The sequence below is a fragment of the Peromyscus eremicus genome, chromosome 5 (assembly GCF_949786415.1).
Source record: "Peromyscus eremicus chromosome 5, PerEre_H2_v1, whole genome shotgun sequence".
In the NCBI taxonomy this organism is placed as follows: Eukaryota; Metazoa; Chordata; class Mammalia; order Rodentia; family Cricetidae; genus Peromyscus; species Peromyscus eremicus.
Genome location: NC_081420.1, coordinates 94,140,817 through 94,161,813, shown reverse-complemented (window position 1 = coordinate 94,161,813; position 20,997 = coordinate 94,140,817). Strand labels below are relative to the sequence as shown.

Here is a 20,997-nt window from a genome sequence, read left to right as displayed (position 1 = left end):
AGATGAGCTTATAGCTAACACTGAAAAAAAAAATCAAAGTATTTTAACGTCAGGCATCACCAGACAATAGGACTGTGATAATCCTTTCTTGGGCAGCAAGATGGCTGCAGCAATTGTGGGTTTACATTCTCTCCTCTTTGCTACCACAGGTTGTCCCAGAGTTTCATTTTATCACCTCAGATCCTGTTTTCATGGGTTTCTGCAAACCAATTATTATAGTCAAGAATATCTGACCTGACAGGTCACTGTGGGAAATGTCACCTCCACCCAACGTGTGTGTGCAGGTGTGTGCATGTCACAGAGGAAGTGTGGAGGTTATAAGACAATGTGTGGGAGTCCATTATCTCCTTCTGCCCTGTGGGTCCCAGGTATTAAACTCAGGTTACCAGGCTTGGCTGCAGACTCCTTTGCCTACTAGGCCGTTTCATCTGCCCTACTTTTTCTTATTACATTTTATTTATTTTAATATTCTTTTTTGCACTCCTGTTGAGTTTAAATTCATGACACCACTACTCTACCTTCATATTAAAATGCTATAGAACTTAGGAATAACATAATTTTATAAGCCCATAACTTAATATGAAGGGAAATTCTAAGGATTACCTACTATCTATTAAATACATAATGGCTACAATTTAATGTTTTGAGTTAGAGATGGATGGATGGATGGATGGATGGATGGATGGATGGGATAAAGGAAGTGCTGGGGGTAGGGGGAGAAATGTCAGCTACTGACAACCAGGAATGAAATGTCAAAGAGAACTTGACTTTTTTTACCCGGCAGAGTTATAAAGTAGTGAAGTAATTCAGACTGTGCTGTTACTTACATAAGCATCAGTGTATCTATCACCACTGGACTATGCTATGAGTTACCTAAGTGTCAGTATATCACCCCCAGACTATGCTGTGAGTTACATAAGCATCGGCATATCACCATTGGCAAGGATGGGATGATACAGCTTTAAAAATTAAGTCAGCAGGTGTGTCTGTGCACAAGCATGAACTGGGTTCCATATCTCTTGCACTCCAGCTGAAGCAGAGCTCTGAGTCCCACTGAGTACCACAGATATCTCAAAAGAAACAACTGCGTACAAGTACCACTTACATACAATAGATAGAAAGTTATAATTCAGCCTCACAAGGATATCAGGGAAGAACACACTCAAGGGACAAGGAGACTATTCCTGTGCCATTCCTAGAACTTCCCATAGTCCTATTCTCATTGGTCAAGAGGATACAGAGGACGTTTAATTTTATCTTGGGAAAACTACCAATGTATGACTAGAATCCACATTTTAAATTTACATTCATATGATTAGGCCCCTCTTCCCCATGAGAAGGCAAAGATAACTTTTATTATAAATATTCTTCTGTTACTTTAAAGATCTGATTGTTTTCAGGAGTCTGGGGTATCATGTGAAATTCACAAACAAATATACATCAATTAAAAAGAGCGAGAATTGTTGAGACCAAGGTTGGATAAAGCACAGGGACAAATAGCCAAACGAATGGAAACACATGCACTATGAACCAATGGCTGAGGGGCCCCCAACTGGATCAGGCCCTCTGATTAGGTGAGACAGTTGATTGACTTGATCTGTTTGGGAGGCATCCAGGCAGCGGGACCAGGTCCTGTGCTCAGTGCATGAGTTGGCTGTTTGGAACCTGGGGCTTATACAGGGACGCTTGGCTCAGCCTGGGAGGAGGGGACTGGACCTGCCTAGACTGAGTCTACTAGGTTGATCTCAATCCTTGGGAGAGGTTTTGCCCTGGAGGAGATGGGAATAGGGGGTGGCCTAGGGGGAAGGGGAGGGTGCGGGAGGGGGGAGAACAAGGGAATCCGTGGTTGATATGTAGAATTAAATTATATTGTAAAATAAAATTAAAAAAAAATTTCCAGATTTTTTTCTGCTGCCAACCAATCCACCACTCCCTACCTCCCTGCACTATCCATACACTCTCATCAGCTCCCTCATCTCCCTGTACTATCCACACATCCTCAGCAGATCCCCTGCATTATCTATGCAGTATCAGCAGTAGCAGTCCCCTAAACCCCATTCCACTGCACTATTCACAGACCTGGTACTGGTTTCATAATCAAACTTTTAAAGCATGGTTATGATGCTCAAACATGTGCCAAATTTGAGTTTTGAATTTGCAGGCTAGAGGTGCTTAGCCACTAAAGGCAATGCAAGTATTTCAAAAAAACAAAAAAAATTTTAAAACCCTACAAAATCAGAAACATTTCTGGTATCAAGTATCTTGGGTGATGGATTTTCAAACTGCATGAAAACATTAATCTTGCTGAAATTAATAGCATGCACACTCCAAAAATACAATTCCACACAAATTTGTATTTTCTTAACAAAGCCATTGTGTGTTAGTGTTGTATCAAACTGTGACCCACAGGAGTTTCTTGGCTATGAGACACTCGGGGTGGCACAATTGGGGTTGGTAATGGTGCTTAATAGGTAAAGGCCTGGAATGCCCCTGGGTGCCCTATGAAGCATAGATATTCCTTTCTAAAGAAAGCGTTAGCCATCCTAACACCAATAGTATTCCATTGAGAATCTATACTATCACAGTTCCCCCAGTAATTTAAAAAAGTCTGCTTCTTTTAGATCCATGGTATTAAGTGGAGTTCTCTAAAGGAACAGAACCAACAGTATGTGTGCATATGCATGCACACATGATAAAAATGGACCATTAGGTTGGCTTACACTATAGGGACTGAGTAGTCCAACAATAGTTACCTACTTATTACAGAAACAGAATTCAGAACTTGCTCAGTGAAGCCAGGCTCTTCCACAGCCCGGAATCTGCACTGAAAGCCAGAAACATCACTGGCGAGTCACTGATTTTGGGTCCATGTTAGAAGGTTGATCAAGCTAGACTGTCTGCTATTGACGGAGGATGGAGAACACAGGCAGACACGCAGTTTTCCCCCCAGAATTTTTATTTCTAGGTCGTCAATGGATGATGCCACTCACTTTGATGGTGGATCTTCCCTTCTCAGTCGATCCTGTCTGGAAACTCCCTCTCAGCACACCCAGAGGTTGGTTTTCTAGGTGATCCTAAATTTCATCAGACTGATAATCATTCTAGACTAACCATCATATGTGCTATCTCACCTGCTACACAAGGTTGGTGGCAGATGGTCCAAGATGACCATGAACCTGAAAAGGGAAGGGATTTCCTTTGTGCCTGAACACCTGCCCCAGAATAAGCCCCAGAGACTTCTGTATTTGTATTCTACTGTTGCTCAAAAAATTATAGCAAAGAAGCAGCTTATAGACACCCTATCACCAACTCAAGGTTCTACCAGTCCAAGTGCAGGATGTCCCACCTACATTCTTTTGTTCTGTAAAGAAATCCACTTCTGGGCTCTTCAGACTGTAGGCAGAACTCAGCTCCTTTGGGGAACAGAAATGAGCCTCTATTTGCTTGCCATTTATCAGTCAAAGACCGCACTCATCCTGGAGACTGACTCTGCATGTGACATGGCCCCTTTTATACCCAGAACCTGCAAGTGAGAATCTCTCATGTGTTAGGCCCCTCTTTCTCTGAGCCCCAGTGATGTCTGCCCACAACTAGACCCAGATTTCAAGGGCTTATTTGATAAGGTTTGACCTTCCTGGAATGCTCCCAAGTAAAGTTCAACTGATTTGGAACCTTACATCTGCAAAAGCTCATACTTGTAGCATCTAGATCCAGTGACAGAACACACCACTGGGAGAGGAAACATGTACAACAGAGGCCAAGAATATGGGGGTTCTTCCTGACTTTTGCCCTTTAATATAACAGCCCTCTTTTCCTTCCAAGTTGCCACTTTACAGACAAGTAAACTATATTCCCAGGTTGTCCAGTTTTCCCCCACAGCATCTCCATGCAATATTTCTGCAAGTTTCTGTGAGTCTGTTTTAAAATCAAATGTCAGGGCTGGGAGATGGCTCAGTGTGTAAAACATAAAGACTTGAGTTCAGATCCCTAGAACTGGGGTTTGTGTCTGCCAGCTTGCCAGGTTCTATAACAGAGTGGGCAGTGTCCTAAGGTCATCCCGTGATCCTGCAGTTCTTCATCCACATTTTGTATTTTACTTTACCATTTCCAGGAGGCAGAGTAACTCAACGTTGATTTCTCTGTGAGCAGATATGACCACACATTCTTTATATTGTGGATAAGTCTGGGGGTCTGTTTTACGCATGCCAAAGATAGGATTGAAGTTAAATATTGCTTACATGCCCTCTCATGTTGTAGTATGTGAATACCCATTTCTGCAGCTTCTTAGGAGGTCTGGGTATTGCAACCACTGCTTTGCAGTAAAACTCATTGGCATAGGATGAATCCACTTCTTGTAAACGGCTTCCTTTTGTGTGTAAGACAAATACAAACCAATTGGTGTTCAACACAACATGTGTACCACTACCTTTTATGACTAACAAAAGAAGCCCAGACAAGTCAGTGGATTTTAGTACAGACAGCTGGAAAATCATGGATGCTCCTGTTCAGATACCCATCCAGACCCACAGAAACAGAAGGTTTGACAATGGGGCCAAGACAGGAGTATTTTTTACAGATTCCACAGGTAGTCCTGAAGCAAAGTCAAGTCTGAAAATCTCTGGTCTAGGTAAATCCCACAGCCTTCAGACATGCCAGCATCTCAGAAATAGCTTGTATAACAGCTTAGGATGGCGGAAGGACATGTTAAAATGCTGGAAGATTTAGAAGCCTGGCTTGATCTCTCACTCACTGGTAATGCGATTTTGAGGAAATGATTGCTTTGGATAACATTTGACTTTTAAAGTTTTTATTTTGTGTTAAAGATGTTGGGGAGAAAGGCCTTGCCCTGCACATGTGAGCATCGGAGGAAAACCTCAAATGTTGGACTTCAGTTTCCACCTTGAAACAGGATCTCTTGGTTTTTTGTTTGTTTGTTTGTTTTTTATTGCTGCCTACACCAGGTTATCTGTCCCTCAAACTTCCAGAAATTCTCCAGTCTCAGCTTCCTATCGAGCAATAAAAGGTTTTCAGATGCATGTATTATCTCGATCTCTTTCAAGTGCCGTCCCTCAAAGGAGGGTGTACACATAGCTGGCTCCTCATAAATTAGTGATGTCCACATCTAATTTATATTAGAAGACATGCCCCCTTGACTGACACTGGTAAAAGGGGCAGATCAAATATTTCAAAGTTGAGTAGCATGAATAAGCAATCAAAAGAATTCTACTGAAAGTAAAATCCTTAGATACTTCAAAGGCATCCCTTCAGGAGAGGTGACCACACTATCCAGGCAGAACACTCACCAGACCTCTATTAGACCATTTGAGTATACTCTGCTCTACAACAGGCTGAGAAAACCGTGGGAACAAGCTTTCCTGGAAGTAACTTGATGTAACTAAACTCCCGGGTTTGTGGACAGTGTTGTGTATGAACTCCAAACAAATATTTTTGGTCATGAAAGCCTTAATGTGTAGTACTATCATTAGGCCTGTTTATATTTGGACTTCAAGATTTAATCAGCGCCATTTTCTCTTGAATTGTTTATTGCCTATGGTGGGAAACCATGCAATTTTCCAGCACATATGTTCTGCTGGTGGGAGCTCTTTGAAGCCACTGTCTTGGACCCATGCAAAACCAGAGGAAGTGAGTTCTCGGCAGCTTTGCAGCTTGGCCAATTAAGGTGATAGTGACAGTGACACTTGGGGACACATGCCGATAAAAGAATATAAATCCCTGGCCATAACTAATATCCTCTATCTGATAGGACAGCGTCTCACAAGGAAGGGAGCTTTCTGTCCTACCCCCACAATAAAATACAGTTCTGAATGCAACTGAGAGACTTGCAGATACATGCATATTTTATAGCAACAGCAAAAAACCAAAACAAGACAAAAAAGTCAGAACAGATATAAGCATATTAACCAGGGCTTGGGGATCATCTCCAAGGAAGAGTGTAGAAAGAGCCAGAGGAATGAAATGATGCTTTCTGGACACAACAGGACAGTTACATATATGAACCCACACAGTTGTGACAGCATGAACATGACCTGTGCAAGCTCGAGCCAGACAAAACACCCAGGTGGAGGAGAGAGGTCAGCATGAAGTCCAACCTCTAGCTGAGAAGCTCTTGGCAACTGATAACTGCCAAGTGATGGAGAACTGAGAGCTGCAAAGTATGTGATCCGTGGTAGCTGGCTCACGTTCAAGGGATGACCCCACACCTGAGAGTATTTGGGGCAGCACAAATTGGCCTGGATTGCTGCCTATGTAAGAGGACACTAGGTCGGGTGGGAAGGGAGTAGAGGTGGATCTTGGAGGAGTTGGGGAGGGATGAAAATAACCAAAATAAAAAAAAAAAACTCCAAAGGCAGGCATTTTTTAAAAATCTAACTGTGACTACCCTGACAAGGATACCTCAATACAAGTGCCAATGAATACAACGCTCCCCTCACAATAAATTTATAGCACATACAGGGTACAAATACACAGAGTTGATGTAGAGTTTCAAACTGGTACGTGTCAAGCCCTTAGTTCTCTCTGCACCATCCTAGATCCTCTTTGCATTAATCCACCCATGAACATATCAAGAACAAAGAGGAGGAGTTTTGTTCTGTTCTTGCTCTGATGAGCAGAGCCATTAATGACGCAATGCTCCAGCTGCCATGTGTGCTGCCTGCTGCCATGGTTTGAACTTTCAAAGCCTCAAGCCATTCCCAGTTCAGCCTTTCTGCTTGCAGTTCAAGACAGGTGAAGGCAAATAAAGCCTAGAACCCCACACACTTGTTCTTAGCTATGACACACCTGTGGCATTAGGGATGGATAAGTCAGATGAAATGACTAAGTCAGGAACCCAAGAAAATATCTGAATCACCTGGAACTCAGGAGGCCCTGTTTGCAGAAGGAAGCCAAGAAGAGGAAAGTATGGTTGAGAGAATAATGGAGGAGGATGTGATTACATTGCTGGATAGTTCAGGCTCAGCTTTGCTGAATGCTAGCAATACTAGTGGGAAAGAAGGAAAGAGGGAGGGAGTTAGAAAAAGAGGGAAAAAATGGGAAGAGAGAATGGAGATGGGGAAGGACGGAGGAAAAGAAAGCAAGCTAGGGAAAAAATGAATGGGAAAAGGACAGGAATGATGGATTTGAACCATTCCAGAAACACGCACATTTATATACATAACCATACATATTCACATGTGTCTATACATATGTGTCGAGAGTGCATATAATTATATAAATGTATATATGGTAGTTTGAATGAGATATCCCTCATAGTCTCGGGTACACTTAGTCCCCATTGGTGGTGCTATTGGGTAGGTTTAGGAGGTGTGGTCCAGCTGGAGGGAGCACATCACTGGGGGTGGGCTTTGAACTTTCAAAGCCTCAAGCCATTCCCAGTTCAGCCTTTCTGCTTGCAGTTCAAGATGTGAGCTCTTAGCTGCTCCAGCTGCCATGTGTGCTGCCTGCTGCCATGGTTCCCTGTTATGATAGACGCTTATCTCTCTGGAACCACGAGTCCAGATAAACCTTTCCTTCTATAAGTGGAGTTGATTATGGTAATTTTATCACAGCAGTAGAAAAGTAACTAATACTACACACACACACACACACACACACACACACACAATTTATATATATATATATATATATATATATATATATATATATATATATGGTATATTATATCATATATATCAATATATGTAGTTTGAGATAAAATGTCCTAAACACTGCAGTCCCAAGCAGTTCAGATAAAGTATACACCACTTGTTCTAGTAATTGCTGTACAATAATGATTATTATTGCAAACATTTCATTCGGAAAAGCACTTGCACTCAGGCTGTTGAAAGGAAGACACAGCAAGCAGTAGGCTTCTATATTTAAGTGCCAGTCAGCACACTAGCATTTAAGATCTAAAGTGACAATTTCTCTCTCTCTCTCTCTCTCTCTCTCTCTCTCTCTCTCTCTCCCTCCCTCCCTCCCTCCCTCCCTCCCCCTCCCCTCTCTCTCTTTTAACCAGGCACTTAAAAACGACATGGAAAAGTAAATACAATGGTTCAGGTCCTATTTCTGAATAACCTGCTGGCTCTGTATATAACCTGGGTGTTCACGTTGAATAAAGCAGACAGTCTCAAAATTGGCCCCAATGGGTGCTGACTGGTAACTTTCAACTTTTGTACTGAAAGTGCATCATGTTATCACGATGGCACTCAGAAATTTTGAGATCTTAACAGAACTGATTTTTAGGTTAGGGAACTTGATCATCCAGGGGGAACTGTCATGGACATCCATACAGGGTGTTTCTTGTGACCAAATATTTGTAAGCTCCACAAGCAAGGTCCTATCCACACCCTCAACTTACAGTGAGGAAGTCAAGCCCACAGTGGGTGAGTGATGTACCTGGCTGTGCAGGTAGTGGAGGGAAGAGCCGGCTCTTCAGAGTCTGAAGAGAGAAACCTGTGATCTACATGTTGATCCCCTTCCTCCTCCTAACCCCCATCTCAGCTATCTTTCTTCTTCTATTATTTTCTTACTTGACAAAATGTTTCCTTTCCCTACAAAATCCTAAACCTTTGCAAGAGGATTGCCAATACCAAAGAAATTCTTTTCCTGCTCTTACAGGCCTGCCTGGAAAGCCTTCAGGACAGGGGGGAAAAGAGTTCAATGGCCATTTCCTGCCCAGACCACCTCCTAGTTCAAAGTCAACAATCAAGCAGGGAACAGCTACTGTGTGACAAATTCAGCACTTAGCCCCAGTCTCCCTCACCCTCTGCCAGCGGCCATTTCCACTGAACACATGAAAAACCTGTAGCCTCAGGAAGCAAGCTCAGGATGCCGGGATACCCAGGATGCCCAGCCAAGGACCCTGGAGTCAAATATGGCCAACAGAATGATCCAGAAGGAATGGTACTTAGTGGCCATATTATGACAGGCAGGTAGCAGAGAGGAAGGCTGGGCCCTTCCAGCTTTCCTGAGAGACCCTTCAGGCTTGCCTTAGCTACTTTGGAGTCCAACTTTCTGGCAAGAACTTTAATCTTTGGATTTTTTTTTTTTTAATTTAGCTTGGCCTTTTGCTCAAAGCGTTGTTAAAAGCAAATAATTCTCTTCACAAATCATGTCTTAGGAGAGCACAGAGGAGAGAAGCCAAGAAAATAAAAGGGTCCTTTTACCCTTGATGAATTGAATAATAGCCTAAGAAAACATCTTTGATTTGAGCCAGCCTATATTAAAAAACATGTAAATACAATCCAGCCTAATCTGTAATTTCACATGATCCTCTCAAGTGACCATGACGTTCCAAGGGGGTAGATGTAATTCAACAACCCCTGCTAGCTAACAAGGCCCCACAAAGCAGCAGAGCCACAGGCTAAGGGCATTTAACTTCAGCCCTTGTATGAATGGAAATTGGCTTTCAAAAGATGACGCGGCAGGCAGTGACCAGCGACAGACAACTCAGTGACAGCTTTCCGAGTTATAAAATACTTTGGAAAAGGAGACATCAAAGCTCCCTACCGCCTATTCAAATCCAATGGCTTTGAAAGCTCCTCGCAGGGACCCAGGCTCTCCTCAGAATGGTCACCGCAGCAATCACGGGCTGCAAAGGCCACCACTGAAGAAAAGACACAATGGGACATCGGGGCAGCAAGCCACAGAGCAGACAAAGGAAAGAGAAAGGAAGGAAAGCAAACGACAAAGTTGGATGGTGCACCAGGAATCCAGGCTAGAAGGTATTCTTCAGCCCGCCCTGGCTGTGGTACCCACTCTGCCGGGAGCCTTGGATAGAGTGAGGAGCCAGGACAATGAGCCAACACCAGACAGAAGGTTTAGTGGCAACAGCAAAGCAGCCTTCCCTGTGGTCAGCTGGTCTTTGCAGAGATTATCACAAGTCAGCAGACCCATGCACTATAGAGCTGAGCAGACCCGCAAGGCCAGTGACTGCTTGTGTGTGGGTTATGTTTCCACTTGGTAGCCATGTGAAGAACAGCTTGGTCTAGATTGAGTTTATTAAGCAAAAATGTATTTCTCTAGGCAGAACAAACCATGGTCATCTGAGAGGTCGGGTACCAATAAGTGCAAAATGACCTTAGGCCCAGCAGTTATTCCTTACACCAAAACAGGGAATCTTGGTATAAGATATCAACCAGAAGTACAGTTTTAAAACAGTTAGATTGGTCAGGCCAGTATTGACTCCTTCTTTTAGAGATAGAAAATACATGCTAGTGCATTAAAAGATATGAAATGGTCAGTTACATAGGATGTAACAGTTACACACAGCCTGGGCCACATGAGACATTCTCTTTCTCTCTCTCTCTCTCTCTCTCTCTCTCTCTCTCTCTCTCTCTCTCTCTCTCACACACACACACACACACATACACACACACACACACACACACACACACACACACACTCTCAGGCACACATGAGGTTCATGTGAAGAGAGGTGAATTGGCTCTGGATATAGCACTCAATTGATAGAGTAACTACCTGCACAAAGCCCTGAGCTTAATCCCTAACATTACATAAAACCAGCCATGATGGTGTCTTTTGGTATTTCAGCACTCAGGAGGTGGGGGCAAAAGGATCAAAAGTTCAAGGTCATCCTCAGCTACATAATAAATTTGGGGAAGCCTGCATGCTTAACTTTCTTTAAGCCTAGTGACCGTGAAACTCTTAACCCTAGAGGTTTTCTTCACACTTAGTATACAATACGGAATTGAGGATAGCACTATGGTCTTGTCACCATGAACCTACACAGAGATGTTCTTCAAAAGGGGCAAAAAAAAACATGACCAAACATGCTGGAGAAAGTCTAAGTTTAAAGGGAATTAAAGAGTTACAGGTGATGTAGGACTTTCTGACTCACTGACGTGCTCATGCACGCGGTAGTGCTCAGGGGTGGTGTCTGGTCCTACTTTGCCCAGCCTCTCCCTTTTCTGAAGCTCTAGCTTGTGGGCTCTTTGCTCCTGAACTCTGCTGAGCCACAGCTTAGTTCAGATTAAGATGGGAATTTTTAGGTCTAAGAGTCCTATTGCTGTTTCTCTTGCAGGTGTGTCTAATCCACAGCCCATGGGCTATTTATAGCCAAGCATAGCTATGAATCCTAAACTTACTTAACATATTAGGTTGGTGTGTGTGTGTGTGTGTGTGTGTGTGTGTGTGTGTGTGTGTGTGTGTGTGAAGAGAGAGAGAGAGAGAGAGAGAGAGAGAGAGAGAGAGAGAGAGAGAGAAAACTGGATACACGTCAACCATGGACTTTGTAGATGACAATGTCCTATTACAGTGTCAAAAACATTAGACACTAGCCTGGAGAGATGGCTCAGCAATAGACAACTGTTAAGAATACTTGCTACTATTTCAGAAGGCCTGGGCTTGGTTCCCAGCACCACAATGAGGCTCACACCTGCCTGTAACTCCTGTTCTAGGGGAGCCGACATGATCTTCTGTCCCCTTTGGGCACTGCATGCACACAGTGTACATACGTGTGTGCAGGTTCAAACGCAATACACATAAAATAAACATAAATCTTGTTTTTAAATAAAAGGTTAGACACTTCTGTCAGTGTGTTAATGGTGTGTGTGTGTGTTCTCCCCATTCACAGCTTTACCGTCTGTGATCAGAACGGTGTCTACCATGACAGAAGTGATGACAGAATCATTGAGTTCATGTAGCTTTCCCATACAGCTCCAAACACAAGTGTTCACAGTAACTAGTTCTCAAATACTAAATACACCAAAATCACTCAGAAAATTATACATTTCTGGGGCCAAATTCCAGTTGGAAGAAAAGGGATCCAAAATTTTAGCATGTCAGACAAAGCTCATCATACTCTACCAAGTCACTTTTTTCTTTTTTTTAATTAGGAAAATTTTTTATTCATTTTACATACCAATCACAGATCCCCTTCTTCCCTCCTCCCACCTCTCCAGCCTCCCCCCAACACTTTTTTTAAAACAAAAAAGATCCCTAAACAATAAAATGTTTTAAAACAATAAAATCGTTGAAGAAAGATACGGTCTAACAGAAAATGGAATTAAAGAACACAGTGAACGTGCAGAGTTGGTTAGTTTCACAGCAAGGTGAACAGCCTTGGCCATTGTCACGACCTTTCTGGTCACTGCAGTGGGTAGAGGCAGGGGGCTTCAGAGAGTAGAAAGGACATGTGTGGCAGAACTAGCTAAGGACTAGGTTAATATGTGAGCCCGTGAGTCTGTGATAAAGGCTGCAAGTCCAAAATACACTCACCAAGTTTAATGTCACCAGGTGGAACGGGCAGGCGTGACCCAGAACAAACATTCAGAATTAAAATCCAAGAATCACATGCAAACTTAATGGCAGGCAAGATTCACTTGTTCCTGCTTTGTGAATTATTGAAAGTAAGGGAACAACCCCCATGAACTCCTTAAAGTGAATTCTGTTGGCTTGGCGTGGTAGCTGTACATTCCAAGAAAGTATTAGAAATATTTTAAGCACTGGGTAATTTTGAATTATTCAGGGAAATCCCCTGCTAGAAAATTTCCAGCTGGAGTGTGTATGCCTACCTTCCTGCCTACAAGAGGACTATATGTATTTTACTACTATAATCTTACTATCCTTCATGTTTTCTTCTGAGGTTTCCCTAACAGTCTGGATAGAAGCTCGCTTTCCTGCTGGCACTTTGCCAGATCATTTAAAAGTGACTGATTACTTTCCTAATACATTCTGCAAGCACACTGGGATATGGCTATCCCATCTAAAGGGATCCCAAAGCCAACAGTCTAGATCTACTCTTAAAGAAAACCCAGACAGAAGCTTGCCATGAAGCTTCACATCTCACAGTGTCATTCATCTCCTATCGGTGTCTGGATCAATTGATGAAGAACGGGCATATCCTCTGACATGTTAACTTTCTGACCAGTCACTCCAACAAGCCTATGAGACACAAGTCCATCTGCTGAACCCTTGGATCACCTACAATGGTCAGAATCCATCATCACTGCTGCTGTCAATTAATCTTAGGGGAGTTATGAGCCTCTCTCTTGACCAAAAATACTCCATAGTATCTGTAGGTAGCTAGAAGAGGGAAGACATGGCCATTCTCTTTATGCTCATCTCTCACTGCCCTCTCAATGTGGTACCTTTAAAGGATTTCACATAACTTGCTTTTTCAAAACCAGAGAGATGATATCAGAATTTGATAGCCACAGTAAGGAGGGTACTGAGCTAGTAAGGGTGTTCTGCTTAGAACCCTTGTTTCTACCCACTGAGAAAGGAACACACATCACCATTTAAGTTGAAAACATGTATTCTATATCTTGTCTATATACAGCAAAGAGAACATTAAAGAAAACATATAAATAGCCAATACACCTAAAGGTGGTGCTTCACTCATTAACCATCAGAAAGATGTAAATTACAATGTGGCATCTGATTCACACCTGCAAAATGGCTAAGATGGAAAAGGCAGATAGTGTCAAGTATTGGCGGGAACAGGAAGCATCTAGAACTTCCCCACATATTATTAAGTGTAGATTGGCACAGCCAATCTCGAAAAGCTGATTCACAACACCTGTTAAAGCTTCACCTATGCCTACCTGGATACAGCAACTTTACTCCTAGGTATCTGTCCCACAGAATGAGAACAACAACAACAAAAAGAAGCAAACAAACAAACCATTATGGGATCCTCATACCTGGAAGTACATTATGATTCTATTTAAGGAACAATTTTCAATAAGCATAAATAAATCACATAATTTGTTAGGACAAAATGGTCACCTCATGTGGACAGTAAAGAAGGCAGGAACAACTGAGGACCTTCTTGGGGCACTAACAATGTCCTGTTTGATCTAGGCTCACAAATATTGATATAAACTTTGTGAATACTAATCAAGTTATATCTTTAGTCTTTGTGTTTTTCTATATGAACATTCTAACATTTCTACGCAGATATTACCATTCAACACAGGTTACAAAATTAATATTGATCAGAGTCACCACTTGCCAGTGAGCTTTCCATCCTCTCTCCTCTTGTTTCTTACTGTGCGGAGTTTAAGAATTGCACAGGTGTTTGGTGGGGGAATGGGAAAGGGATGGCAGCAAACTTAGGATAAATAAATTTGATTGTTCCCCGCCTCTTACCTAAGAGGCTCTACCAGGGTCAATAAATTAGATCATCAGAATCTGATGCCTAGAGATTGTAATGATCTCAGAAGTCATCTCACTGAGCTGATGAGAGCCAACAAAGGTCCAATGATGTCAAGGTAACTAAGTCCATACACCTGGCTTGTTGAAAAGTAAGGACAACCTGCACCTTCCACAGGGCAGACCTCAATGTCAGTTGCTTCTTTCACACTTGTGAAAGGGGGAAAACTTTAACCCATTTCGTTCTCCTGCCTTAGATGATAATTTGTTCCCGAAAGATCACCTGATGTCTATTCATGAGATAACTGATCTGAATCCTGACCACCCAGAAAGAGCAGAATTCCGAGTACTGAATGTGGAGGCTACATTTTGTAAAAATGAGAAAAGCTAGAGACTAAAGGAGCACTTCACACATAAATCATTTCCTCTCAATAGGGCTGGGGTAAAAATCTCTCCAGTTATTACTATTTTTATTACATTTTCAGTTTTTATTTATTTTGTATAGATAGTGTATATGTGTGGGTTTGTGTGTGGCACAGCATGCGTGTAGAGGTCAGAGGAGCTGGTTCTCTTCTTCCATTAAGTGTGTCCCAGGGATTGAACTCAGGTGACGAGGCTTGGTGGCAAGCCTCTTTACCTACTGAGCTAACTCATAGGCCATAGTCCCCGTTTTAGAGATGAGGAAACTAAGGTACAAGGAGAACCCTACTAGTTGGTGCTGGTTTGACAATGGGAACCTGAGCTTACTGCTGTTAATTGCATGAGTATTTGGAATGAGATAGTCTAAGGCTCTGTGGTGGAATGAGTAATCTTTGAAGACTTTCAGAAATTGGAACAGGCGGAGAGAGGGAAACACAAGGACATTGTGCAAAAACAGTAGAAGACTCATTACAATAAAACAAAAACTATGTGTCCATGCATGTGTGAGCACACATGTATGTGTGTAACCATGTCATAATGCATAGGAAACTGATGAGCCAGTCATCATTCAAATGAATCTAGATTAGTTGGGAATTGCTAACTCATTGTTTTATTTTGTAATTTAAATACACTAAAGAATATAGTGCTGTGGTTATGGTTTTGGCTGGATCTCAGGACAACACTATGGAAAAAGTTGTAACTGAAAAATCTTAACCAGTGAAGAATAGGGGAGCCCTCATTCACTCCCAGTCCACACCCCAAACCACACCTCTTGCTTAGCCAAGCTGCATCCCACATGTACATCCCAAAAAAAACCTCCCAATTGGGTTTTCTCACATGTTCCTTCTTCTGGCCATGCCACAGCATGATCACCATGTGTCTCTAATACCAACTCTGCTGTCAGTCTGAGATGTTTTTTCAATGTGACATGAAATGAAAGCCTAGGATGCCATTTACTGCCTTGTATGTTTGATTGGATTCTGAGTATCGTTTACATGGATATTCTTGGCCTGGTGTTTGACATAGAGAGATTATACAAAAAGGAAATCATGCTTGTCCCAAGTGCTTTAAAAAGGCCTGCCTCCCCGGGTACCGCATTTATCCTGCTAGTCCACACACACCGCCCCATATTCTAGGAGGACGCCTTCTGTAAGCAGTGCACCACCAAGAGATTTTTAGAAGAAAAACAAAAGACCCCCCATTCCATCAAGTTGAAGGTAGGTTAACTCTGGCTGCTGAGTGCAATTTTAGATTGAAATGCAGTTTTCCCCTTTCAAAGCAATGGAGACGCATGTAGCCTGTTAGATTTATAGAATTCCTGGTCTCCCAAGACTTTGCAAAGCGAATGGCATCCATCAAATTAATTTCCTTGGGGATCGTCTCAAACATGGAGAATGAAAGGGTCCAGGCCATTAAACATCAAAAGAATGCTCTAAATGCTCATTAAAGTTCTATTATATTTTCTTTTTTTTTTCAGAGAGCAGATTAGATTAATTCAATTGAGAATATCATACGTATCAAAGCTGACAGTGTGAATGTGTGGAGTTGGCTGGAAGAGACTTTAATGCTGCAGACATCTGTTCATTCAAGTTACACAAAACACGCAAAGCATGAGCTCCATTAGACTGAGGCAGACTTACCAAGCCGGCACACGTAGACACGGCAACAGAGGACGAACTGTCATTTCTGATAAATCCCTGATACAAACACTGTTGCACCTCAGGCTCCCGAGTCTCTGAAGCACCGTCCTTTCCGAGTACCTGGACTATAAAGTGACTGCTCAAGATCTCCGAGGGCTTAAGCTCTAAGTGTAGATCCTGTCCAAATGCTGAAAAGCGGTAGTGCAGGCAGCTGCTGGCACCGTGTGCCGAACGCCTTTTCCTGTTGTGCAAAATGTCGTGTGAGATATATGACCCGCCCGAGTCCACTTCTACTGGCGTGACAAAGACGTAATCTGTAATGGAAAAATTAGGCTGTCAGCACCCAGGGCCCACGATGCCAAAGGGTCGATTTCCAGCAGGCTACCCCAAAGCCCACAAAAAAAAAATCCTTGTTCCATGCACCTAACAGCAAAGAAAATTCAGAGAGGCTCGTGTGCACTGCATTCTGTGCCACCAGGCTCTGCCAACCTAAACTCCTATACAGCTACAGCTGTGGAGGGGGCTCGGTGGTGAAGCACTTGTGTAGCATTTAAGAAAATCCTCCCAAACCTATAAACTAAGTGCAATTTTGATCAATTTCAAAGATATTTGGGTGAAAGGTCAATATTCAGTCTGAAAAGAAATACAGGGACTCTTCATGTATTAGCCATGGAGCAGCTGTATGTAATTGTTTATTATTCTTACTATTTCTATTATTATTGACAAAATTTAATCAATATATAGCCACAAAGATTAGTAAGTGGGAATTTTTCTTCTGGGAGATTGTTAGTTTTGTTTAGGTTGAACTGGGGATGGAAACTTTTCTGGCAGAGTTCAAACTGCAAATAACTCACAAAGTGTGCACCTTCTGATGATTCCTGGGCTCATTAACAAGGGGCAGTCAACTCTCTCTTCCAGTGCTATACACATGAGAACAGGATGCCAACACTTGGATCTCCTTTACTGTTTTAAGCAGCTTCCACTGGGGACTCTCCTGTTTAATCTGAGGCCTAAAATACAACCTAGGCAGAAACCCGCCTCCAAACCTCAGAAGCATCCTAGATAGAGGCTGATGTTTTAAACTGCTCAGACATGTTGGAGGGGGTGTGGCGGATCAGGGACACCTGGAAAGGCATGTTTAAAAATGCCTTCCCCCTGGCTCCCCTGAGCAGCACTAATTGCTGTATGATCTGGGGGTGGGGTGGGGGGGCTGGACAGCTAGGAAATAATTTGCTGTGGGAAAGAGCAAAGTCAGTACACTGCTTTCTTTCACAAAACATTGGAATTGAAAAGCATCGTCCCAGAAGATGATGTGGAGCATGCCCTGTGCACATAAAAAAAAAAAAAAGTTCTGGGTTTCCACTTTCGAGGCACAGAATGGGAAACTAATTTGGAAAGTGTTTAGAAAGATTCCGAACAACTAAGAGGCATGTTTGAGTCACTTGGGTCCTTGGCTCCCAGAGGAGAATAGGAAAAAAAAAGAGAGAGAGAAAAAAAAGGGAAGAAATTTCCCTTCCCTGAACAGTCAACAATAATGAAATGAAACATCATTTAGGAGACGCTAAGGAATCAGGAAGTCTTACAGTGTATAGGGATCAATACGCAATATTCTAATTAGGCTGACATTAGCAAAGAAACCCCAATCTTACAATAATGTGCCCTGTTTCTTTCTGGACCACTTGTGACTTTTTAAGGCATAACCAACTCTTTTATGGCCCTTTTCACCCTCTCTCTTTTAAACTAGAAATACCCTCTCATTGCCATATTTTTCAGAAAATAAAAGGAAAAATGTGTTTCCCTTAAAATTGAACAGGACACGTTTTAGTTCTCAAAAATTCCTGATATGTTGCTCTGCAGGTATGTAGCCTTTGATTAAAGCCAGCCTTTCTTGCTTTCTTTTTTTAAAGAGAAAACTTATTTTCTCCATCTACCAGAGTCAGAGCTGACTACATAATAGCCATTTCCGACATATGTTCCAGACAGTTTCTACAGTGTGTGTTTCTGACCTCCTCGTGCACAGCCATCTGAAACTCCACCTGCCCTTACCAGGGAGTGTTAGCCAGCCATCCCAACCCCTTATCCCCTACCCACCCTAGACACCTGCTACAAGCTTGTTTCCAAAAGAGGAGCATAAATACTGTTGGTTATATTCAGTCCTGTTTGGGAAAGGGGGCAGTGAGAGGTCCCTTGTAAAGAATGATGTGCTCTGTCAGTTCAGGTGCTAACAGGGGCTGGGAAATGTCGCTGAGTGGGTGGAGTTCTTGACAAACATGCATGAGGCTCTGGGTTCAATCCTCATTACTGTATAAACCAGGTGTGTTGGACATTCCTGTGAAACCAGCCTTAGGGAGGTGGGGGAAGGAGGATCCTAAGGTCAAGGTCATCTTCTCTGTAGCTAGACTACATAAGACCTGTCTCCAAAAACAAAACAAATAAGTCCTTATAGGCCATGCTTGGAAGAGAAGGGCGTGCTGGCCATTAGATCCTGGTGAACAGGAGGGAAGTTTTAGAAACTTCTGACTGCCTCTGAGTGGACAAAAGGTAAATTTCACAAGAGTGTGCTGCTGGGTCTCTTGTCCTCTCACTACCCATTCTCTGCAAGCCTTTGTCCCTAATTCTCACACCTTCCAGTCCCAGAATGCCTCCTTGCATCTGGACAAGAGGACTCAAGCCTACAAAGATGACAATTTAGAATCCAGAGAAATCCATGTTGGCCAGTAAAGTCTTGCTAAAGAGCCCGGAGCAAACATGAATTGTTCTTCTGCAGCTGGTGGGAAACGCTGGAAACAAGGGTTTCCCCCTCTGGGAGTATCGCAAAGTTAATAAATGAGAAAAGGTCGAGTGTACTCTGGACCTTTGAAGCCGGGGGACTTAAGAGACAGAAAAAAGGACTTAAAACACCTTGTGCTAGCGCTTTCCACCAAAAGGCATCTTTGGGTGTCCATGGTACAATGTCAGTGAAGAAAGAAGGGAAGGACGATGGGAAAGCGGCAGGAGGGGAAACGGGGCGGGGGTCACCCCCTCTCAGCCTCAACTAGAGTTAGTTTCTGTGGCTTTCCCAGGGGAGGAAGGAAACGAAGGAGCCTTTTTATCAATTCCCTACTCGGTGCCCACTTCCTTTCTAATTTCTTACTTAAGTGTGGATTATTTTTCTTAACAAGCCATCTGTGAAGGAGGGAAATTGTTTTCTCATCTATGTGACTTGCGGCATTGATTTTTCTGATAACTTCACAGACCTTGCCACGTTTCCCCTCTCCAACCAGGGAACTTTTTTTTTTTTTTTTTCAGACAGCACACACCTACCAGGTTAGGAGGTGCACCTTTTCTAACATTTCTCTCTCCTGAACACAAAGGGGACAGAGTGTGAGGGGCGGGGGAAGCCCCTGAGGGATGGTGGGGGAGAGAGAGAGAGAGAGAGAGAGAGAGAGAGAGAGAGAGAGAGAGAGAGAGAGAGAGAGCGAGCAAATACTAACCATCATTTAATCCGCTGCCACCGCTGCTGCTGTCACTGGCTAAGGCGACGGCCACCGAAGCACAGCAGAGGCAGCACAGCTGGAGCGCCTGCAAGAGAGAAAAAGGTGACACCCGTGTGTGAGCAGCGTGGCTCCCAGATCCCGGCTGTGCGGCGCGCCCCTCGGTGGTGGCACCTGCCTTGGCCAGACGCCGTAGTCCCGCGGGGCCCCACGGCGGCCCGGGACCCGCGGCCCGGAGGGCGCACGCGAACAGGAGGGCGCACTCCATGGTCAGGTGCGGACGCGGTGACTGCTGGAGGCGCGCATTGTCCCCGAGGGCCGCGGAGCCCCAGGTGCGGCGCCAGGTGCGAGTCGCCGCTGCTGCTCACATGGCAGCGCGAGAGCCTGTGAGCCTCCTCCCTGATCCAACCGCGAGAGCCTGCGACGCTTCGGGGTACAGGGGTCTCCCAGAGCCGGGTCTGCAGCGCCCGTGGTAGGGAAGCTCTGTCGGTGATGCCCGCGGGTCTGCTGCGCGCGTGTCGGTGTCGGGGTGATTGTCTGCGGCTCGCGCAGAGCAGCGCCAGCTGGCTCCCCCAGCGCGCCCGAGCCTAGCGCCCGCCTCTCCTCCGCTCGGTGATTGGCGACCCGAGGCTTCCCTGGGCTCGTCCAAGCTCCTGTACTGCAAAGGGCGTGGGATTCCTGGGCCTGGGCTCCGAGGGAGGGGAAGGAGGGGGCGGGGAGGCCGGGTGGGAGTCAGGGGAAGGGAGGGACCGACGCACAGCCAGGAGAGGGAGGGCAGCGCTCAGGGTCCGCCTTGAGATACTAGCTTAGGGGCACAGAGATGAGCTGAGAAACTGGAGGCTCAGGTAAGGGGTGTGACTTCTGGACAAGTCTTTCGGTGATGGCGAAGAAACCCAGGGTTCGCTGGAAACTTCTGCAGTTTTCTCTTTTGCCGCATCCCCGGCCCTACCCTGACCAGGTGGGAATCCTGAACCTTTGATAAAGAGATGTGCAACCTGAAGCTTGGATGCACTCTAGATCACCCAACTGCCCAGAATCCCACCAGTAACCATGATATCTAGGGCAGCTTGAATGAACAGTGGGCAGTGAATAGCTAGTCACTGTCCCCAGTATCTGAAACAACCCCCACCCCCTGTTCTGAGGTGGCCTTCTCCAGGCTTTCTCTTCTACAAATTGAATCTTGTCCCCAGACACCCAAACCTCTCTATATTGGCCCTAAGAAACAGAGCTTGTCGTGGACATGAAGTGCCTCCTATTCTGTATGGCTATTCATTTACTCAATGCATCTATTTGATTCTTTTGATCCCTACAGTCTGCAGTGGGGGGGAAAAAAAAAACTTTTTCAC

General features: G+C 44.0%; 1 protein-coding gene across 1 annotated transcript in view; it reads right to left on the bottom strand.

Moving 5' to 3' along the window:
• Adamts18 (ADAM metallopeptidase with thrombospondin type 1 motif 18) overlaps nt 1–19,919 on the bottom strand; it is a 144,760-nt gene extending 124,841 nt beyond the window's left edge. Inside the window, exons 1-3 of the mRNA XM_059262544.1 lie at nt 19,830–19,919; nt 19,652–19,739; nt 16,179–16,492 (exon numbers count right to left, since the gene is read on the bottom strand). Coding sequence (XP_059118527.1) covers nt 16,179–16,492; nt 19,652–19,739; nt 19,830–19,919 — 492 coding nt within the window. The remainder of the gene's footprint in view (nt 1–16,178; nt 16,493–19,651; nt 19,740–19,829) is intronic.
• Nucleotides 19,920–20,997: the final 1,078 nt, after the last annotated feature.